The 21,596-nt window shown below is 41.0% G+C and overlaps 3 protein-coding genes across 3 annotated transcripts in view; 2 read left to right on the plus strand and 1 right to left on the minus strand.

Annotated features, from left to right (window-relative positions):
* Positions 1-5,378, plus strand: part of pds5b (PDS5 cohesin associated factor B) — a 30,425-nt gene extending 25,047 nt beyond the window's left edge. Inside the window, exons 23-35 of the mRNA XM_079248301.1 lie at positions 88-224; positions 433-556; positions 807-1,011; positions 1,172-1,286; positions 1,508-1,640; positions 1,737-1,856; positions 2,006-2,068; positions 2,173-2,318; positions 2,552-2,624; positions 3,887-4,302; positions 4,394-4,474; positions 4,681-4,777; positions 4,869-5,378. Of these exons, the coding sequence (XP_079104427.1) occupies positions 88-224; positions 433-556; positions 807-1,011; positions 1,172-1,286; positions 1,508-1,640; positions 1,737-1,856; positions 2,006-2,068; positions 2,173-2,318; positions 2,552-2,624; positions 3,887-4,302; positions 4,394-4,474; positions 4,681-4,777; positions 4,869-4,901 (1,743 nt within the window). The 3' untranslated portion in view covers positions 4,902-5,378. The remainder of the gene's footprint in view (positions 1-87; positions 225-432; positions 557-806; positions 1,012-1,171; positions 1,287-1,507; positions 1,641-1,736; positions 1,857-2,005; positions 2,069-2,172; positions 2,319-2,551; positions 2,625-3,886; positions 4,303-4,393; positions 4,475-4,680; positions 4,778-4,868) is intronic.
* Positions 5,379-7,546: 2,168 nt separating this feature from the next.
* On the plus strand, positions 7,547-15,890 carry kl (klotho; the record flags this gene model as incomplete). The annotated part of the gene is made up of 13 exons (XM_079248272.1): positions 7,547-8,263; positions 8,933-9,363; positions 9,475-9,554; positions 9,631-9,793; positions 10,174-10,279; positions 10,956-11,105; positions 12,054-12,289; positions 13,092-13,287; positions 13,678-13,856; positions 14,212-14,319; positions 14,501-14,606; positions 14,748-14,874; positions 15,245-15,890. The coding sequence occupies 13 exons, from the start codon at positions 7,547-7,549 to the stop codon at positions 15,577-15,579; spliced, it is 2,934 nt and encodes a 977-aa protein (XP_079104398.1). The 3' UTR covers positions 15,580-15,890.
* Positions 15,891-16,288: 398 nt separating this feature from the next.
* rfc3 (replication factor C (activator 1) 3) lies at positions 16,289-19,215 on the minus strand. The gene is made up of 9 exons (XM_079247760.1): positions 19,000-19,215; positions 18,206-18,343; positions 17,990-18,057; positions 17,810-17,907; positions 17,449-17,630; positions 17,183-17,319; positions 16,998-17,096; positions 16,840-16,909; positions 16,289-16,743 (listed from the first exon to the last, which is right to left on the minus strand). The coding sequence occupies exons 1-9, from the start codon at positions 19,084-19,086 to the stop codon at positions 16,552-16,554; spliced, it is 1,071 nt and encodes a 356-aa protein (XP_079103886.1). The 5' UTR covers positions 19,087-19,215; the 3' UTR covers positions 16,289-16,551.
* Positions 19,216-21,596: the final 2,381 nt, after the last annotated feature.

Below are 21,596 nucleotides of genomic sequence, written 5' to 3' on the forward strand. Positions count from 1 at the left end.
TCCATTAATACCTTGTTTTGGATGCTGATGCATCATGAATGCAGAAAATGGTTTTGAACTTGCACTTTTCTGTCTCTCCCTACTTAGATCCAGGGTATAAAGCTGATGGTGAGGTGGCTGTTAGGAGTGAAGAACAACCAGAGCAAATCAGGCAATTCCACTTTGCGGATGCTGACTGCTATTCTACACAGCGATGGAGACCTAACTGAGCAGGGCAGGATGGGGTAAATACATATATTTTATTTTATTATACAAAGCTAAGTCGGCTCCCTTGAGATGTTTTTAAGAAAGTGATATTAATAGCCATTTTTTGGTATCGTGATGAATTTTAATAGTCTTGTGGACCTGTGGGGGATGTTATGCTACCCACAATTGTAAACACAGTATGAATAAGGATTCATTTGTCTTTTTTCCTTCCCTGTTGTTTCCTAGTAAACCAGACATGTCGAGGCTGCGGCTGGCGGCAGCGTGCGCCCTACTAAAGCTGGCACAAGAACCCTGCTATCACGAAATCATCACATTGGAGCAATATCAGCTCTGTGCTCTTGTCATCAATGTAAGGATTTCCATTTGTCCCTTCATTGTTTCGCAAAGTTCTTTGGTTAGTTTTAAGATCTGGTATTTATTTTTCACTTAATTCTGAGGATTTAACATATATTTAAAATTCTTATCATGTCTGCTATTTTCTCACAGAAATTCAGTCTTTCACATTTTTTTTTTTTTTCTGCTCATATTGTTCTGTTATTTCATCATCCAGTTCCTCCTCTTCATGATGTTCTCTTTGCGTCTTTCCTCGTTACATCCAGGATGAGTGCTACCAGGTGCGACAGTGTTTTGCCCAAAAGCTTCATCGTGGCCTGTGCCGCCTCCGCCTGCCGCTCGAATACATGGGAGTGTTTGCTTTGTGTGCCAAAGACCCCGTTAAGGAGAGGAGGGCTCATGCTCGCCAGTGCTTGGTGAAAAACGTGAACATACGCAGAGAGTATCTCAAACAGCATGCAGCCATCAGTGGTGAGGAAGCTAAATAATTCTTCTTCTTCTTTTTTTTGTCTTAGAAGAAGTCGTGCAAAGTTTTTGGCATAAAGCAGATTCTTTACTTTTTAAAATGTGAAGAGGAAAGTGTGTTTTTATTTGGGGATGTTTGTAATATTTACACTGTTTGCACCAACAGACAAGCTCTTCTCGCTGTTGCCGGAGTATGTGGTGCCCTACACTATCCACCTTTTGGCGCATGATCCAGATTATGTAAAAGTACAAGACATCGAACAGCTGAAAGAAATCAAAGAGTAAGTCATGTGTTTAAAAGCCTCTAACTACTATGGGTATTGATCATAAAGTGAATATTTCAACCCTTTATATTTATAGACACAAATTGTATTTTATGTAAGGAAACTGCGTATCGGAGGGTTGTTATTGCCAGTACTCACAGGTTTATATTAAGGTTAAGAAACTTTCTGCAAAACTGTCTTGAAGTTGAAGTTGATATTAATCTTTCCTTCCTTGTTAGGGCTCTCTGGTTTGTCCTTGAGATTATCATGGCCAAGAATGAGAATAACAGCCATGCTTTTATAAGAAAAATGGTGGAAAACATCAAGCAGACAAAAGATGCCCAGAACCCTAGTGACCCAAAAACAAATGAGGTAAGCACCATCTGCAAATGAACTGAATACATATAAATATGTATCTATCGACTGCTTGCCAGCCTGCTGACTCAACGTCTCATCTTCCCTGTACAGAAGCTCTACACAGTGTGTGATGTCGCCATGAACATCATCATGTCAAAGAGTACCACCTACAGCCTCGAGTCCCCAAAAGACCCCGTGCTGCCCTCCCGCTTCTTCACCAAACCAGATAAGGTCAGCGTTTGCAGCCAAAGCATTTTCATATTTCATCATGAGTTTTTTTTTTCTTTTTGTTTTTTTTTTTCCCATTATTTAATAGTTTGTGTTTGTTGTTGGTCTTGCTTAAGAAAAAGCTCTGACAAGTTTCCCTCCTTTCCTTCCAGAATTTCAATAACACTAAAAATTACCTCCCACCAGAGATGAAGGCATTCTTCACACCAGGAAAGGTAAAGTAAAAAAAAAAACAACAAAAAAAAAAAAACTCTAAAATGCAAATGTGTCTCTCATCCTATGTCCATCCAACCTTTTTCCATCCCTCTCCCTCCATAAGCCCAAGTCAGCTAACGTTTTGGGTGCTGTCAACAAGCCGTTGTCATCAGCGGGTAAACAGCTGCAGAGTAAAGCCTCTCGTATGGAGACCACCAGTAACAACGACTCTTCATCCAACCCGAGTTCCCCACAACGCAGTAAAAGCAGGTATAACAAGCAGTTTTAATACTAAAGTCACTAAAAGCAGTCTTGGTAATCACTCATCTGTTGTGATCAATAAACTGAGACAGGATACTATACAAACAAACCTCACAATACACTGACTGTAAATGTGCTCTTATTCTAAACTATACAAGATAAACACAGTTTGTGTTTCTCTTTACTTGTCATGCCTTGATGTGTATTTTAAACAAACAACTGATAATTGTGTTTTGTTCCAGGCACGACAGCACAGAAATGGATCATAGTGAAAATGAAGACTTCAGCCTAAAGAGAGCAGACAGTGTTGAGAAGGTAATTAAGCCTCTGTCCAAATGTTGATATACCACAGTGATGCAAGAATGATTATATAGCAGTAGAGCTCTGCTGCTGTCGGTTCAAGTTATGTTTGGGGGTCTTATCCCACTAAAACCTAAAGACACACTGTAGAACTTCTCCCGTTTTCTCCGTCATGCCGCCTAGTGGCAGCGAATTCGCCATCTATCTTGCATCCCACCTGACCTGTGAGCTCTCTCCAGCCAGCAGAAGACTATCTTACGATGACTCTTGTTTTGTCACTTTCTCTCTTTTAATCTTTTTGCGTTTCTTTGCTGAATCAGCGACGTTGCGTGTTCAAAGCAGCCAGTGTGTTTTCTAGTGCAAAGCGAAACTTTGCTGCATCAGGCAGAGTCCAGGATGAGAAAGGTGCATAATGCGGTTTGTTCGCCTCGGGATGCTGCTGGGCAGCAGCTGCAGACATACACATGATAGATGTCAATGTGTTAACTAGTAAGTCTGGAACGGGGAGCTTTAAGGTCAGAAAGCTACGTGATGCATCTTTAACTTTTGGCTTGATCTTCAGATGTACCCAGCTGATGAAGAGCAAAGTTTATCTTTAAAGGCAGTGGTTCGTAAAGCTTTCGATTCATAAAATTAATAAGAAGTTGGGTTTTTTTTTTTTGTCAACAAAATCTTCCAGATATAATTTGGATCCTAATGGAAAATTTTGAGTCTGCCAGTATAAATCAAATATTGAAAGTCAGACTTTCTTAGCTTGGTTTATAGAAGATGGATAAAAGAACAAAAAAATGATCTGAAGTCACACAACAGTTCACAAGTAGAAAAGAGTGTGTTGCTGTGATCCGTTTGAGTGCCGGCCGCCATAAATCCTTGTTCCAGTGTTTGAAACTACTTTGCAAACACCAGCTGGAGTAAAGATAGCACTAGCAAATAAAAATGTGTAAACCTTCATCAACAATGGCCTCAAAGCCCACAGCGTGCACATAAACTGTTATTTTAGTAGAAGTTCATTTTCACAGGTGGTAAAATATTCCAGCTTCAGTAGGTTGAAAAACACCTGCAAACTTTCTTTGTTAAAGTCATTTATAGATACTTGAGCAAATTTATCATTTCCTCACGTGCTTATTGAGCCGTTGCTCCAAAAATGCAGAATGTCCCTAGTTTGAAGCTTTGACGATGTCTGTTTCATGTCAAATACAGTTTCTCTGCGTATTACACGGAATAATAGTGAAACTACTGCAGCCGGCGTAAACAAGACCAAACTTTTCATCTTTCAGGACATCGAAAAGCCCCGCGGTCGTAAGCGGGGTGTCACCTCCAGCGAGGACCAAGAGACTAAGCCAAAGCGTGGACGCAAGAAGGCGGCCGCCAACACGGCTCTGTCAACTGAGTCCGAGGACCAGTGGGACGAAGACACTCGGCCGGAGGACGAACAGAACAGCCCACCAAAAAAAGGACGCAGGGGTCGGCCCCCAAAGTCCGCAACGGCCACTCTGGACACGCCTGCCAAGGGGAGGAGGGGGCGGAAGAAGGCAGCTCCCCCTCCAGAAGAAGATGAGGAGGAGGAGGAGGATGAGGAGAGAGGGGATGAGGAAGCTGAGGATGAAGATGAGGAGGATGACAGGAGCAGTGAAAACATGGAGGTGAAAACGAAGGGAGGGAGGCAAACCCGAGCACCACGGCGATCGCAAGGGTATGAACATGTACAAAATATAGAAATCATTTTCAATACCAACACACACTTTTCTAATCTGAGCTGTTTGCTTGTTGTCTTTGTTTGGCAGCTCGGAGTCGGCAGAGTCGACCCCACAGAAGAGACGAGGACGTCCACCTAAATCAGCTCAGCCTGCTGCCAAGAAACCAGCGTAAGATGATGAGCTTTGTCACACAGCGCATTTATGGCATGCAGCAGTTGTGTGTCGCTCGTCGTCAAGGCCCAAAGGGTCGACAGAAATACTTCCTACCTACCTTCACTTTGCACCTGCTTGGTGACACTTTGACATTTCGAGCTTCTTAACACTCGCATTTCTACATTTGAACCATTCTTATTCTGTGTATCTTTGTTTTCTAGCCGTGGTGGGCGATCAAAGGCCACTGCTTCAAAAGATGACTCTGAGGAGGAAGATGAAGAAGAGGAGGAGGAACAGGAAGATGAGCCAACACCAAGGGTAATTATTCAAGTGTAACTATTACTGTATCAAACAGTAGTAAAGATACCCATAAGATCAGCTTCCAATCTTTTCTTCTTTTTGCCACCAGGGTCGCAAGAAGGCCGCCGGGAGAAGAAGATGAGCGAAAAACGATGGAGGATGATCGCAGACAGCACGTCTCCTCTGGAATCAAGGAGGAATGACGCGGGAAAGAAAATATGAACATTGAACTTTTTAAACTTTTCATATGCCGACGCTCCTACTGTTACACACACACTTGCATAAACCACGTGCACACTACATCCGAGCATCCGCACCGTCAGCTGTGGGTTGTTGCTTCGTGTTGCATTGTGATGATGTTTGCCACATTGAGTAGAAATCATTTTAACAGAAAAACAAAAAACAAAACAAAAAAAAAACAAACTACAAAATGAGAAAAAAAAAAAAAACCTCTTGTAAATACTCTTATGTCTGTTTCATGTTCTGTTGTTGTGTTTGATCCTGACTGGGGGGATGCTGCAAGGCCTTTTCCCACCCGTGTTATTAAAATGTTCCCATAAAGCAATATTGCTTATCAATTATCCCTCTGTCATACTTTTAAAACAGAAAGAGATTAACCATCCACTTTTTTTGGGGGGGGGGGGGGGGGGGGGGGGCATTATTGTGTCATTTTATTTTTTTAAAACATGTTTTTGTTTACAGTTCTGTATATTGACACCCTTTTTTAACCATGTATTGAAACTTTAAAAAAAAAAAATTTCAGAAAACTGTCCACACATAGAGCTGCTTCTGGATGTTGTAGTGTGCGTCTCATTCTTAAATTTGTACTCACTGGTAGAAGAAAGTCATGAGCAGCTGTGCTTGTCGTGTTTGTCACTGCTGATTACCTTGGCTTCACATCCACCCAGTCAGATCCTCCGTTGTATCAATATAATTCTCTATAAAACCTGACGGGCTCTAGTTCTCTTTATTTTAACTTGAGGTCCTTCTGTTACCTACATGATCAGCGATGGTGATTTGATTAAATTAAGCAGAACACTGTCTTTAATACATCTTTTATGTGTCATTAGGCTAAAAAGAAAAGGAAGAGGACAGTGTCTAAAAGTGGAACCTTGTAGCTGAGCAGGAGGAGTGCTTTCTGGCATATTAAAGGTATTGATTTTTTTTTTTTAACAATTCAGCACACATTTCCTGTTTTATCGCACAGTTAGCCTGACTTATCAAAGGACCCGGAAATTTAAAAAAAAAACAAAAAACTTGAATCAGAAGCTTAATCCTCTAAACATTCAGATCAATCAGAACGACTTGCTTTTTAAACTGCATTTGAATAAGTGCTGATTGCATTGTGTGCGGTGTGTACAGACAGTTCTGTCACACACTGCTCTCAGCCTGCCAGGCATCTCTTAATGGTGTTCTTCCTGAGTTGTAAAAGTGCTCCACATTGCTTATGCACATACACGAGTTGTGAGCTTTACAGTGCCGCCATGCCCAATGGAAAAACACCCACACTCAATGTTCTTGTGGTTGTAATCCATGAGTGGGCTTGTAACCAGCGAGCTCGGCTGCTAGGTGAGTGTTTTCCTGCATGGGATGAAGCAGCTTCATTTCAAAGCAGATTCAGCGAATGGACACCATCCTCATTAATGACTGGAAGTCACCAAGCAGCAGCATCCACGCAGTGTGCATTGTTGATAATTATTTCTCCTATAAAGAAGTGGTTTACCCAAGAAAGTTCTCCCTGTTGATTTGGCTTCATGTTAATCTAGGTTTCTCCTGGGAAAGTTTAAAGTTTGCAAACTAACTGAGAATCTGATGTACATCACTGTGATGAGGTCATTGTTTAAGTTTACATATTTTTTTATTTGCAAATCCATGATACTTTGTCTTATTTTTCTTAAAATGTATGTTTTCTCTTAAGTACTAACAGTTAATTATCGAGGTTGTAATCAAACTAATAATTATTTTCATGTTTAATTCAAGTTGTTAGTCCAAACTTCTTTTGTCCTCCCTGACAGCTGATTTTTAAATCCAGTTCATACTTAATTTATTTTAAACTGTACAACAATAATTACTTTGAACTCATACACATGTACTGCTGAATCTCAAAACCTGTCTAGGGGTTGTGCATTTTCATATCTGGTTTCATGCCTTACAGTACCAACCTGACTCACACACTCAGATATTTATATTGATGCTGGATGGATGACAGGACCAGCAGCGAGAGGCCTGCGTTTCTAAGCAACCAGTAGAAAGCTGTGAGATAAGGATGTAAAGTGAACACGGTGCAATAGGGTACACTAATTCCACTATTTGCATATGTTCCTCACCTCCTGTCTGCGTGCTGGTCTGACTGATCCTGATCCAAATGTAGACCGCTTTCTGGTGTTTTTGACATGTGGCGTGGATATCAGTTTGGAGATCAGCCAGCTGAGGTCGAGCCTGTTGGGGAGATCATATTAAAGGTTTGGCACCTGTGTCACCTCTTCTAATGCGCCTATTTAATGTGAAGCCCCCCGCCCCCCCGATCCCTTAGATTATTACTGATGTGTTCCTGTTTTGTAAACGATTGATTATTTGGGGCTTTTAACATCACGCTGCGCCTGGAGACCTCCGTGCGTCAGGTGCTTTGGCTAATAATTGATAGATTTTAAGAGGCGTGTGTGGTGGGTTCACAGCTGGCTGGCTGCACGCTAAAGTCACCGGTTCAGCCACTCAAACCCTCCTAGCATGGCGAAGTGGAGACCACTTTAATAAACTGGATATCAGAGGCCGGTAGGAACAGGAATCATGGTATCTTTGGTTGCGCTTTTGACATTTCTCGCCCTGAGCTCTGCGGTCGCAAAGCCAAACGCAGGTTTGAGGACGTGGAGACGCTTTGAGAAGCTGCCCTATCCGGGAGACAAGGCTTTTCTTTATGATACCTTCCCCAAGGACTTCGTATGGGCGGTGGGCACGGCGGCTTACCAGGTAGAGGGGGCTTTTGAAAAGGATGGCAAAGGACTCTCAATCTGGGACACCTTTACGCGCGGTGGCAACCGCATGACTATGGGAGACGTGGGCAGCGACAGCTACCACAACATCCACGCAGACATCCGTGCCATCAGACAGCTCGGGGTCAGCCACTACAGGTTCTCTCTATCCTGGTCCAGGATCTTCCCCAACGGCACGCGCGGGAGTTACAACGAAATCGGCACAAACTACTATCGGAAGCTCATCAAGACGCTGAAACTGATCCGCGTGCAGCCGGTGGTCACGCTGTATCACTGGGACCTGCCCGATCACCTCCAGCAGAGCCTGGGGGGCTGGAGCAACCCGGAGCTTGTGGAGATCTTTAAGGACTACGCAGATTTCTGTTTCCGCGCCTTTGGGGACGATGTCAAGTTCTGGATCACCATTGATAACCCGTTTGTTGTGGCGCAGCACGGATATGGAACCGGAGTGGTTGCGCCGGGGATAAAGAACGACCCCGATCTGCCGTTCCGGGTTGGACACAATCTCCTCAAGGTTTGTATCCAAGGCCGGATTAAAAGTGTTCAAGTCCCTGGGCCCAGAGTGTTATAGGGGCCCCCTTCCCCACTGCAATGTTGTGAAAATTGAATGATACACTGAAACAACATTATTAACATCTCTCAGCCAATGGTAACAGTAGCAATACACTACACTGTGGTGTAACTATCTGGCTTTTATGTACATTTTGTTTCATGTCCAAATTGCTGGTGTATGCCCTATGTAAGCCCCACATGGCCCATGCCCATGACTCCCATTGGATAATCCGGCCTTGTTTGTATCACCAGGTTTTTTTTTTTTCCAGTGTGTGTCATGTGGTCTGACATGCAAGCAACTTAAGTTTAGTGCTTAAATAATATCTAAACTGTTTTAAACTGTTTTGTCTCTGATTATCAAACACTTTGCATTCTTAAGATGTAAGAAATGTTCTACTTTTGAAGTGGATGTAATTACTACTGAGATAGTTACTGTGTCTTAGATCTTCAAGAAAGGAATTGGTATTTTAGAAAAAAAAAGTAAACTTGAGCAAATTGAGCTGTGTATCAATCAGCAGTCATGCTGTGTGATCAGCTCGGACCTGCAAGCAAAAGTCTGTCTTTTATTCCTGTTTTTGTCCCTTTTCTTTGTATTCTGTCTCTCCATTATCTGTCACTTTCTCTCCTCCAGGCTCATGCAGCTGCATGGCATCTCTACGACAGCCACTATCGCCCCCGACAGCACGGTAAGGTTTCCATGGCACTTGCATCTCACTGGATCAAGCCCAGTCGCACCCGCTTGGAAAGCCTGAAACAGTGCCAGTGCTCCCTGGACCACGTCCTGGGCTGGTTTGCCCGACCGCTGTTTGCAGATGGAGACTACCCCCCATGCATGAAGGCAAGGTTGGGTTCACGACTACCTTCCTTCACTCAGGATGAGAGGGAGCAGATAAGAGGAACAGCTGACTTCTTTGCCTTGTCTCACGGAGCGACGCTGAGCTTCCAGCTCATCAACGACAGCCTGAAGTTTGGACAGACGGAGGATCTGGACCTGAGGATGCTTCTCTACTGGATCAACGCAGAGTATGATAAGCCACCCATCTTTGTGGTGCAGAGCGATTGGTAGGTTTTACTGCTATGCATACTAACCTCTACATCTCTGATGCTAATGTGTGTTACTGCTCTGGTGTTTCCTGGGCTGAACACACCGTTTTCCCCTGCTGCTGCACACAGGTACGTCCTCGGGACCACCAAAACAAAGGACCCAAAACACATGTACTACCTCAAGAGGTTCATTGCAGAAACACTAAAATGTGAGTGTGCATTCCCAGCTTTATGAAAAGATTCATTTTACATGAAGTCATCCATCTAAATGTGTTTATATCACAGCAATTATCATAGATGGAGTGAATGTAATTGGATACACTGCCTGGTCTCTGATCGATGGCTTTGAGTGGCACAGAGAATATGGGATTCGGCGTGGACTGTACTATGTTGACTTCAATACCCCTGACATGAAGAGGGAGCCAAAGACTTCAGCTACCTTTTACAAGTCAGTGTTAGAGTGCATTGTGATGTCATTTGTTTATATATCTTGAATTTGTCCAGTAATTGCTAAAATCTAATGAGCTTGTCTAAGTGTCCCTATGAATCGTTTTTCTGGATATCGCTTTGCTACTGACGCAGATGGATACCTGCTACTATATGTAATCTGTAGAGTTATGCAGAAACATGGAAAAATCCATTTAGGATGAAACTAAAAGGAGATTTTAATTAAATAAGTTTGTGAAATTTGTAACTTATATTTCAGATCTGGAATGAACTGAAAGGCTTCAACAGTAAATCTCAATAAATCATCTCAATAAATAATTTAAACCGGCTCTTTTTCTCCCTCTTTTTTTTTTTTTATTTTTTTTTTATTTTTTTTTATAGAAACGTCATCCACGGAAATGGTTTTCCAGAGCTTCCAGAGAACAGACCAGCACAAGGACTCTTCCCATGTGACTTTGCCTGGGGTGTATCCGCCAACTCCATACAGGTGTGCCTTGGGTGTACTGTGTACGTGTGTGTGTGTGTGTGGGGGGGGGGGGTTGCATAAATGGGAAGAGGTTGGATGACAAATGCGACACATCCACAATGTTTCCCAGGTTAAGGCCATTAAGAACATATTAACTTCACTGTAACTTCGCTTCAATTGGTATAGTGATTCACTGTTCAGTAAAGTGTGAAGTTTTTTGTTTTTGTTTTTTTAACTCTGTGAAGGCATATCTTTTTGTATTCTATATCAATTCTTCATCCAATTGGTTTCCTGCTGCAGATAAAAAGAACCTTGTACAGATGCCTAACCCTGAGGTGTCATAAAAATTTTATTTCTATTAAATATTAAGGAAGAAAGTAGTGTTTTAAAGTAGTGTTTGTAATTCCCTTCCTTCTTTTGCAGTCGTGTTTACTTTATAGTATGAGCATGCAGTTTTAATGGTGAAAGTCCAGGTGAAAAACGGGGATGACAACAGATCCTCTCTTAATCATAAACCACATGAACTCACACAGTCTGTCTGCTGAGCTGCACGGCTCAGACCAGCTGTGGTGATCGATTTGTCCCATTTGCCTTTTAACTGCAGTTGTGTGTAATGAGTGAGCATGATCAGAGGTAAAGCAAACTCATCTTTTACACTACTGTGTGTTTTTGGTTTGTTTTTCCCCTCATGTCACAGGTGGAGACAGCTCCCACTCAGTTTGTGGACTCCAGTGTTTACCTCTGGAACATATCCAACAACGGTGAGCTGATCAAGCTGGAGGTCCTCAGTGCTCCGCCGTTACGCCGAGCCACGCATTGTGCAGATTACGCAACCATTCGGCAGCAGGTCTGTCTGAATAATATGAATAAAAAGGTTATAAGACAAAATTTCATAAATTTTTCACAGATAATATCAGGTTCAGTCTGATACTAATTTCTTCCTTTTCAAGTTGAAGTTAAAACATGAATTGCGGTCTTGCTCCTGCATCAAACAGATTTGGTTCAAACAACTATCATAAGATCAAATTTGCATTCTCTTCAGATTTATTTTTGGCTCTTTGCAATATTTAAATTCTTTCATATTTAGATTTTTTTTTTTGTAGTTATAGACATATTAATCTAATAATGACAAGAAATCAGCAGTACACAGGACTGCAGCCACAGAATAATGAGAATTCAATATCATATGTTAGTATGATAATCATTATAATTATATGTATCCGACAGTGACAGGCTTTAAGAAAAACTTAATTCTGGTTTGTTCTAATTTGGGATCAAATTATAAAGGTTTGGTGATCTGCAGAAAATCTGAAAGTAAAGATGGAAGGTCAAAAACAATGCTACCAACAACAATGTCTTTTTCAGGGAAAGTCTTGCTTATTTCAGCAATATGATGCTAAAGCACACTGTCCATGTGATCCAGCAGCATAGCTCTAGATTCAGCCATGAACTATTGAGCAAGAACAGAAAAAAATGGCTTCTAAAAATAATAGTAAATAATAGTAATATAAGACAAGTTGATATGTTTCTAAAATGCTTACAAAGTATTACTGACAAAAGCAGTAATGCAGCAGAGACAAATATTACTGACATCAAAGTCAAAATGAGCAAAACTTTTTATAAAAACAATATTTTTTTCCATTTTCAATGTGATCTTTGTACTCTTATCTCATATCACAGTAACAGTAACTTAAATGTGAGATGTTTTTATAGATTCGCATGCTCACTGTATATGTGTTTATATAAAGAGGTCATCTTTAAATGACTGACATGTTTATTGTTCACCTTTCTTTAGGTGGATGAAATCCAGCAGGTTGGGGTTAACCACTTCCACTTCTCCCTCAACTGGTCTGCTCTGGTGCCAATGGGTGATGTGGCTCATCCTAACACCACTCTGCTGGGATACTACCGCTGCTTTACCCATCAGCTGCTGCAGGCTAATGTCATGCCCGTGGTCACCCTGTGGCACCACACTCGCCAGCGCAGCAGCCTGCCGGCCCCGCTGGACACTGAAGGGAAGTGGCTCAACAGGTCGGAAACTAGGCTCATTTTATTCCTTCATTTATCTTTTCATTTGTTTTAGTGTTGAAATCTGATAAGAAAGAAGTCTCTTGCCTTCTTGTTTTAGTTTATTGTGAAAAATTGTCTGTTTTTTTTCTTCTCCAAAGTCAATTTTGAGCTTTTGAAATGATTTGGAGATGTTTTGGAACAAGTTTTATGACCATTCAAACCAGGAAATTTGTTCCAAACAATGAATTAGCAAACATCCATCTCTGTCTCGTGCTTTATTCTAACTGACTGGTGGATCTGATGTAAATGTAAATATGCATTAATGTATTGCTTAATCTTCACTTATATAAAATAGTGAGCTTAGTATTCACATCTCATATTTTACTTAAAACATATTATTATTAATAACTTAATTCACAACAATTAGCAACATTATAGTATATTTTGACCAATGACTTCTTCTTGACCATAATTGCATGTCTAAAAAATGAGCATGGTGCAGCCAAATCATCACCAAAGGGGTTAGATATGCTGAGACTTCTCAGCAAGGTTAGTAATAGTTTGCTTCGATTTGCTTTCACCTCGTCTTCAAGCTACTTGTGTTGTCTAATTTTGATTGTTAAGTTAAAACTTTGGAAAATCAGCATATACTCACATTTTGAAAAACCAAAAAATTCTCTTTTTTTTTTTCATTCTTCAAAGTATTTTGGCTTTAAAGGGAATCCACAATATGGAGCCGTTTATTTTGAATGTTTTCGGCTCTGCTGATATTACTCATCTCATTAGTGCAGAAGTAAAATCCGATTTATGACTGTTTTCTCAGTAAGACCCCCGAGGCCTTTGCGGACTACGCTAGGCTTTGTTACAGAGAACTGGGGGCCCATGTGAAGATGTGGATCACGCTCAATGAGCCTAATGATGAGATGGTGAGCTACCAGGAGGGTCACCAGATGCTGCTGGCGCATGCTCGGGCTTGGCATGTGTATGACAAGGAGTTTAGACATCTGCAGGGTGGACAGGTCAGTAGAAAGATGGCGTCTTTTCTTAGTCGTATAAACCGTATTGTTCATATTTTTCTTATGTTGAAGAAGCGTCTTCGTCATTCTGTTCTTGTGTCAGTTTCCATAAATCATTTCACGACACATTCATCTGCAGCATGCGTTTCCAATCTGTTTGCTGATGTTCTTTGTTTCTGTTCATTCTAAATGGTTCTTATTGATATGAAAGTAGCAGTAAAATATAAAATACAACACAAATAAACAGCTAGCAGAGTTGGAAAAAGTACGGTGGATAAATCTAAAAGCTGAATAGTTTCTCAGCAGATGTAGTCAGTGAGAAGGTGTAAGATGATCATCTGAGCCCCCCCCCCCCCCCCCCCCCCCCCCCCCCCACATTTCTTCTTGTCTCAGGTGTCTCTGGCCTTGCACATGGACTGGGTGGAGCCTGCGTTTTCGTACAGCCGAGAAGACGTGGAGCCTGCTCAGAGGGTTTTAGACTTCTGCGTCGGCTGGTTTGCAGAGCCGATCTTTGGCAGCGGGGACTATCCTCAGGGAATGAGGAGCTGGCTGCGTCAGCTCAACTCGCTTAAGTACAAATCATTCATACTTCATCACAGTAGCTTTTTAGGGCATAGAAGAAGCCTAGCTGTGGACCATCTGTATCTCTGCCACGACACATATTGATGTATTTGTGTTTGCAGAGAGATCAGGGGGTTGAATTTATAAGAGGGTTATTCAGAGATGCAGTAAGATGGGATATCTCAAAGAGCTGGTGTTGTGACGGTATTAAAACAGACTATACCTGTTTAGATTTATTCATATCACTTGCCGTTTTATGGCTTTATTAACCACAAACAGTTGACAAATTCATGACATATCTACCAACTTGTACTATTTAGTTACTGATGTTTGTTTTTTTAAGGCAGCATCTTCTTGTTTCCGCAGTCTGCCAATTTTCACCAAGGAACAGCGAGATCTGGTTAAAGGGACATATGACTTCTTCGCTCTGAGCCACTTCAGCTCCAAGCTCGTCACTCATGCCAAGGAAGACTCGTAAGATACTTTTTTTTTTTCTATTTGTTTCTATTTTAAAACAATTCATACACACAGTAAACACTGGAGACATTCAAGAGAAGCTCTAGTCAGAATCGATCTTAGTAGATAACTGGCTAAACTGTCTTTAACTATGTACATCCTGCATTTCACGTCCTCTGCAACATCTCCGTGTCCACAGATACACGTACATAGCGATGCTCGAGGTCCAACACATGGTAGACACCACCTGGATCATGTCACCGAGGCCTGTTGTGCCCTGGGGTCTAAGGAAAGCACTCAACTGGGTAATATTAATTTAGGTTGAATTCTTTTATTATGACGAGATTTAACACAGTAAGATACCTAAACGGCCCATTTAGAAATGTATTTTATGCTTTTCCAGCAGTTTTATACCAAATTGATAGTAGATGTTGTTTTGTTGTCAGGTGAAGCAGCACTATGGTGATGTACCTGTCTACGTAATGGCTAATGGAGTCCAGGAAGACTCGGCCCGCTTCAAAGACAGCCTGAGAGTTTACTACCTGTACAACTATATTAATGAGGCACTTAAAGGTGAAACTGAGCTTTTGTGTTTGGCATTTTATAGCATTAATAGATTTCTAATGCTGAATTTAAAAGAGATCAGTCCTTTGGAGATGACTTAACATCTTCCCCTTACTGGTCTCTGTGGAACTTAATTATTGAGCACACTTAAGTCAATGACCCCTGAATAGTCAGCTGGCTGACTCAGGGCGCATATTTTTAAACATCAACAGATACACTCCTTTGAATGGAAAGCTTATTAGGTTACACAGTAACACTGTGAAACCAATAGGTGGCAACAATCTCCAAAGTATACAGAACCTTACTGCTATGTGGGCTGTAAGGTAGTTAAACTAAATCCTGAATATCTCACATGTAGCTTTTCCTCCTCCATCTACAGCGTACACACTAGACGGTGTAAACCTGAAGGGTTACTTTGCTTACGCCCTGAACGACCAAAGGGACCCAGGGTTTGGCTTGTATGGCCAAGTCCACGAAGAGGTCATCGTCAAGGCGTCTCTCTCCAACTACCAGAACATCATCCAACACAATGGCTTCCCCATTCAAGGAGCTGCTCCTCAGCAGTGTCCCACTGTGCCACAACCATGCCTGGGCTGCCAGGTTCTGGTAAAGAGGCCTGTGGTGGGCTTCCTGACGCTGGTAGGTTTAGGTGTGCTCATCACTCTGGGCCTCATTATTTACTACATGTCCAAGAGGCACGAGGAGTGTTACTGAAGTTTTAATGACTGTGGATGTTCAGCAGTTTGGATTTCATAGTTAAAGTTGAACTTTAATATTTGTTTAGCTTTATTTAATGAAAGTTTTGGATTTGATCAGATCCCAGTTAGCAACTGTTCAATTTTTCTAAGGCGTCATTATCTCTTTTCAAACAAGCACTAAACCCAGCACTAAACTATGAAGCACATACATCAGTCTCAAGTGGAACTGCAGACATCTGAGGTTTGTATGTGGCTGTGTGAAGAAGTCTGACAATCACCAAATAAATGGCCTCTTTAAGCCACAAAGCAAATTTTGGAACAAGGACATTATCTTCTCAAAGACTGATGTTAATTATTTATGACAAGGATGCAGATCAGCTATTTGTCTTGATGTGATTACGTCCTTGTGTTTTAATCATTGAATGTGATTCAAACTTGTCCGTTTGTAATATTTGTTCATATCTTTAGTCCTCATGTCACAAAATGAGATACTTACACATACTCTGCATCTTCTTTGAACCTGTTGTGTTACATGTCCCTTGTTGTTTCCCTCTTTTCAACTGTGTCACATTTAGCCCTGTTTTGCTGAAATGACCCATCAGCCACATGATTCCAGTCAGACTGATGCTTAAAAAACTTCTGCTACATATCATTAAGAGCTATGGAAGGTATTCTATGTCTGCTTCTGGTAATAAACTACATTTGGTGACATTTATAAAGTGATATTACCAGAGAAGCAATTTAATGTAACGTCTCAGAACAGTTTTAGTACAAATCATTTATTTTACACCTTTTCTGTGTTTTACACCAGCAGAGCAGCTATTTAGATTTTCTCTCAATCGCTTCTCATCTCATTACTACCACTCTTTGGCACACTTTTACTACAATCCCTGGCTAAGTATGCAAGTAAATCTGTCGACTGAATTCCTTATCTGGGTATTATCATGGAACCGTCTGACGTCTCACAAGTATTAAAGTACACTCAATCTCAAAACATCATCGCATCCAGTCCATCTTCCATAAACTTCTTGTAAATGGCCATGAACTTGGCGGTGAATGCCTCCAGGTGGTAGATGGCTTTGTTGCCCAGCTGTAGCCTGTGTTCATAGTAGGCTGCCATATGGGCCACCTCTGCCTTCAGCTGGCCATCGCAGTTATTCAGCAATTCTTTCACCAGACCCTGTTGAAACAAGGAAAAATTAACTGTAACGTCTTTAGAAGTGACCGACCCAAAGCCACTTCCACTCGTGCGATGCGTCTCTCAGGTGTACGATACCTTCATGATAATATCAGGAGGGATGCAGTGAGTCAGCAGTTCATACAGTCTGGCTCGAACCTCCAATAACCTGGAACAGACAGGGTGTGAATCAAGATTATGATATCTTCTTCTATCTCTGACACAAGTAAACCTGTCTTGACGTTTTCCTCTCGTACCTCTGAGGAGTCTGCTGACTCACGATGGCATTAGCCGTTTCTCTCAGGTAGACCTCCCAGTCGGTCTCTGGCACTTCTTGATCCACTGAAAATGGATACCTGGAGAAGATTATCACAGCTTATGTGAGCAAATATATTTTCTTTGGATTTGCTCAGTGGGAAGTTTAATATTAGTCACAACTCACTGCTGCACTCTGCAGGCCTCACACATCAGGAGGGCTTTACGGAGGTTGCGACCAGACTTGTCGCTGATTTTTTTGGCCAGCTCAGGTGGCAGCAGCAGACCCTCCTTTTTACAGACTGATGTCAGAACGCTACAGACCTGGTAAACAGGACATCACACATTCAAATGAGATAAAGGTGAAACTATCATCTTTAATGCCAGTTAACTTATTCATTAAATGCACAAGCTAAAAAGAAATTGTGCTCCAAGACGGGATCTGCGTCTTACCTCCTCTGAGCTCGGCAGAGGAACTCTGACAGCTAGACAACGGCTTCGTATTGGATCAATGACTTTGGAGGTGGACGTGGAGCAGAGGATGAGACGGCAAGTGGCCATGTACTTTTCCATAGTCCGACGCAAAGCATGCTGAGCGTCTTTTGTGAGTCTGTCTACTTCTGTTAGCAAAACCACTGAGAAGAGAACTTTTCCAATTACTACATGAGACACAAGCTGTTTGCAAAAACAGAGAGCACTTTACAGAAAAGAATGTTAAATACATTTTGGGGACATCTTTTTAACACAGCTGCTGTAAAATAGGCATTGCTATTCATAAGTTTCACCAACACAAAGGGGCGTTTGATATGTTTACCTTTAAATTCTCTTTGAGTGCTTGACTGGATTTGCTGGGATTGAGCCACAGTTTTAATAAGCTCTTGGATCACCACACGATCTTGGTTTCCTGCATCACTGTACCACAAAACACACACTTAAATCAATACTTAAACCTCTCTGTAAAATGTAAAGTAGAGGAAAACGGTGTTACAGTTACCTTGGGTTGACCTCTAAGTGGTAGTTGCTGGCTATTGTGTTGATCTCGATTTTCTTCTTTGATGGAGCCTGAAGTCCACAAAATAAATCAAAGTTATATTACAATTGATTTTATAAGAACAGATATGTGCCTGGAGACAATGCACATGGGTTTGGTTTTCTACAACAGTTGTAGCATGCAGGATCTAGTGACTATGATCATAATGCTCTTTCTCACCACAATGGTCTGATGCTCTATGCGGAGCTTTTCCACCCCAGCTCCATACAGCTCCCTCAACAGACACATGATGCGTGTCTTTTTTCCTGCACCAGATGGACCGTACACCAGCAAGTGTGGGAAGTCCCCACATTGAACCTGGAACAAGCATTAATAAGAGGCTTGAGGTTACAGTTTTAGGACTAAACACACACACACACACACACACAGTAAACAGATATGACAATGACAGTCATGTGGAAACTGTGTCAAGATATGGTGCAGAAGGAGATGCTTGGATTAATTCTGACATGGTATCAACATATGGCCAGCTTATGTTGTAGCAAATTTTAGTTTCTGAATATGACTAAATAATAAAATAGTTATTTATTATATACACTGGAGTTTTCTGTTTTGGTTACTACACTGCATGGCTACAAATGTTATCAAAGCGTGTGTATTACTTTCATTCAGATAACAATGTAGCATCTGTTCAAAGATGTTAAAGAGGTTCTCTACACTTGTATGTTCTCACAAACTACTTTACTTTGGTAATAAAAGCCCAAACTGTTGGAAACTGTGTGTCAGTGTGCTGTCATAAGTCATCTCGTTTAAATGATAGATGATGTTCAGACTCGGGTGAAATCCGCTGTTTAACACTGAAAACTCTTGCAAGCCAGCTGACATCTGATGACGCTGACAATATAAGCAAGAGACAGCACCGAAACAAGAAACAACTCTTTGGTAATGTAGCTAAAACAAACGTGCATGTTGTTAATGCTATCCAGCAGACATGAAGGTGTTTCTCTTCTCACCAGGTTCTTTAGCTGAGCTGCTTGTTCTTTGTGAAAGTCGAGTTTCCCGAGAGAAGTCGGGCGATATTTGTCCACCCACAAACTCATAGCGTTTCAATAAAAAAAAAATATATATATTAGTAAATGTTATCCCTGGAGTTGTCAACAGACAGGCTATCGTTGGCTAATCTCCCGCGAAATTACAGCCAAACATAAAAACCAACCGCGCTGCTGCGTTTCCTCCCAAACTACGGAGAGTCGGAGAGGTCAAACTTCAAGATGCGAGCGGTTAATGTTTCTTTCCGGATTTGCTTTCTCTCTTTTTCAGCTTCACAGTAGACACAGTAAACGTCTCTGGCGTCAAAGACAGCAATTTTCCAGCTCATATTATTTTCATACATGTATTCTGTCAAAGTGATATAAAGTTGTTGTTGTTCTTCTTCTTATTATTTTAACATTACTCACGACAAATACAACATTTTATGTAAAATTGAACTAATACAGAATAACCAAAAAGTGAACATGCCCTGCGATGGACTGGCGAGCTGTCCAGGGTGTACCCTGCCTGTCGCCCAAAGCCGGCTGGGATAGGCTCCAGCTTCCCCGCGACCCTGAATTGGAATAAGCGGTTCGGAAAATGAATGAATGAACATATTGAAAGGGTATTCAAATTCAGCTCAACTTTATTTATGTAGCGTCAAATCACGGCAATGCCATCTCAAGAGGCTTTACAGACAGAGAAAAAAAAAAACCCACCATAATGAAAGTCAATTTATAATAGCCTATATAAGGAAACCAACAGCATGAGTTGGAGGTTTTTGTTTTGTTTTTTTGAGTTGGAGGATCCAACTCAATCTCCCATCCCGAGCAAGCACATTGGCGACAGTGGGAAGGTAAAACTCCCTTGTAACAGGAAGGAAACCTCCGGCAGAACCGGCTCAAGGACAGGCAGCCATCTGCCTCTGCTGTGTGTGTGTGTGTGGTGTGTGCGTGTGCGTGTGTGTGTGTGTGTGTGGTGTATTGGTTTTATGCACCAATAAAAGGGTGAAATTAAGAGGAAATACACCTGGAGAGTAAAAATGTTTAGGAAAAGACAAACAAGGATCATCAGGAAACCAAAATGGAAATTTCTATGTGCTTAAGCTTCATACATGTCCCATCCTCAGGGGTCCACACCAAGGAGTGACCCATGTAACCGTAACTTTTGCATGACCTCTAATATATTCAGGAAAAGGTTGACATTTTTGCGTGTGTGTACTACAACCACGAAGGAATGTGAGACAGTTAATCTAATGCAGTGGAAACAAAAGTAGATAATGTCCAGGTGCTGCCATGCCAATGTTAAAAGTGATTTAGTAGTTAACAAAATTATGTTTTTATTAGAAAAATACCTGTCTTTTTTTTTTTTTTTTTTTTTTTTTTACTTAAGGGTGACTCTCAGTCAAAGTTTTGCACCCAACCTATTAAATGTATCATTCAAAGAGTTTTCAATGAATATTCATTTTTCCCACCAGGCAGTTAAGTTGAATTTTAATCCCATGTTTTCTGTCATACAGCAGCAAAGTCAAACAAGCTTAGTGTATGTCAGTGTTTGTTGCTAAAATGAGGATTTCTTATCTTTAATATTTCAGACAGTATCTACATTACACATTTTCAGCACCACAGCTTACTTTTTTTTTAAACATGTATGTGATAATGATTATTTTTCCTTCTTTCTCTTCTAAACCTTTTCCTCCTCAGTGGAAACCAGTAACATCCTAATACACATTTACATCAATATTTTTTTTTCTGTCGCCATGATTTTATATCTTCAGTAAGAACTTTTGCTCTGCAGCCTGACAGAGGTAAATGTACCTCTCCGCAGCAGGAATGCTACGTGAAGCGTGCCTCAGCAGGTAAGCATAGCCTGCGATGAAATACATACCTGAGTTATGTTAATGCAGATCAATCATTACAACGATGAAGAAAGGCAACATCTGGGGCATATTTATTGAGTGTTTTTTTTTTTGTTTGTTTTGTTCTTTCTGTTCACAGGTGTTATTTTTACTCATATGAACTAAATTTTGCCACTTGGGCTTGGGTCTCTTGTAAATTGGCAGACTTATTTTTTTTATTTAAAAAAAAAGACAAAGTAAAACATATTATTTAAAATTATAGCTTATATTTGAAATTTTCAACAACAGCATCCTTTTTTTTATGCACAAACTGTCCAAATGAGTAGGAGTGAACATCTGAAAACAAATAAATGGATAAAAATAGATACATCAGGTATTCCCATATGGGATTTTTCCTCATTGAGTTTATTTCATTTTAACAAATTAATGCTTTATACCTTTCTGATTTGTGCTTTCTGAGTAAAGTTGGTAAATAAATGACCACAATTTTTGTGTGAAACAAATGTCACCGTTATTACCCATGACCAAAGATCCTTTCTTGCACAACAGGTTTCAACAGGCACAGTCATCTTCAAAGTGAGTGTACAAATTGCAGGTCTTCACTCCTAACCAGACATTCCTAAACATAGAATTCAATGTTTTCTGACAAATGTCTGGAATTTTGTAATCCACCCACAGCTTTGTGATGGCTATTCATTTCTTTTCCTTGTTTATCAAACTCAG

Source organism: Telmatherina bonti (assembly GCF_933228915.1).
Source record: "Telmatherina bonti genome assembly, chromosome: 10".
In the NCBI taxonomy this organism is placed as follows: Eukaryota; Metazoa; Chordata; class Actinopteri; order Atheriniformes; family Telmatherinidae; genus Telmatherina; species Telmatherina bonti.

Coding starts and splice junctions, on each gene's coding strand:
- rfc3 (XM_079247760.1), bottom strand. CDS start 19,086: ATGAGTTTGTGGGTGGACAAATATCGCCCGACTTCTCTCGGGAAACTC. Junction 17,908..17,989: donor CACTTAGAGGTCAACCCAAG/GTAACTGTAACA, acceptor TTTGTGGTACAG/TGATGCAGGAAACCAAGATC. Junction 17,097..17,182: donor GAGGCCTGCAGAGTGCAGCA/GTGAGTTGTGAC, acceptor AATCTTCTCCAG/GTATCCATTTTCAGTGGATC.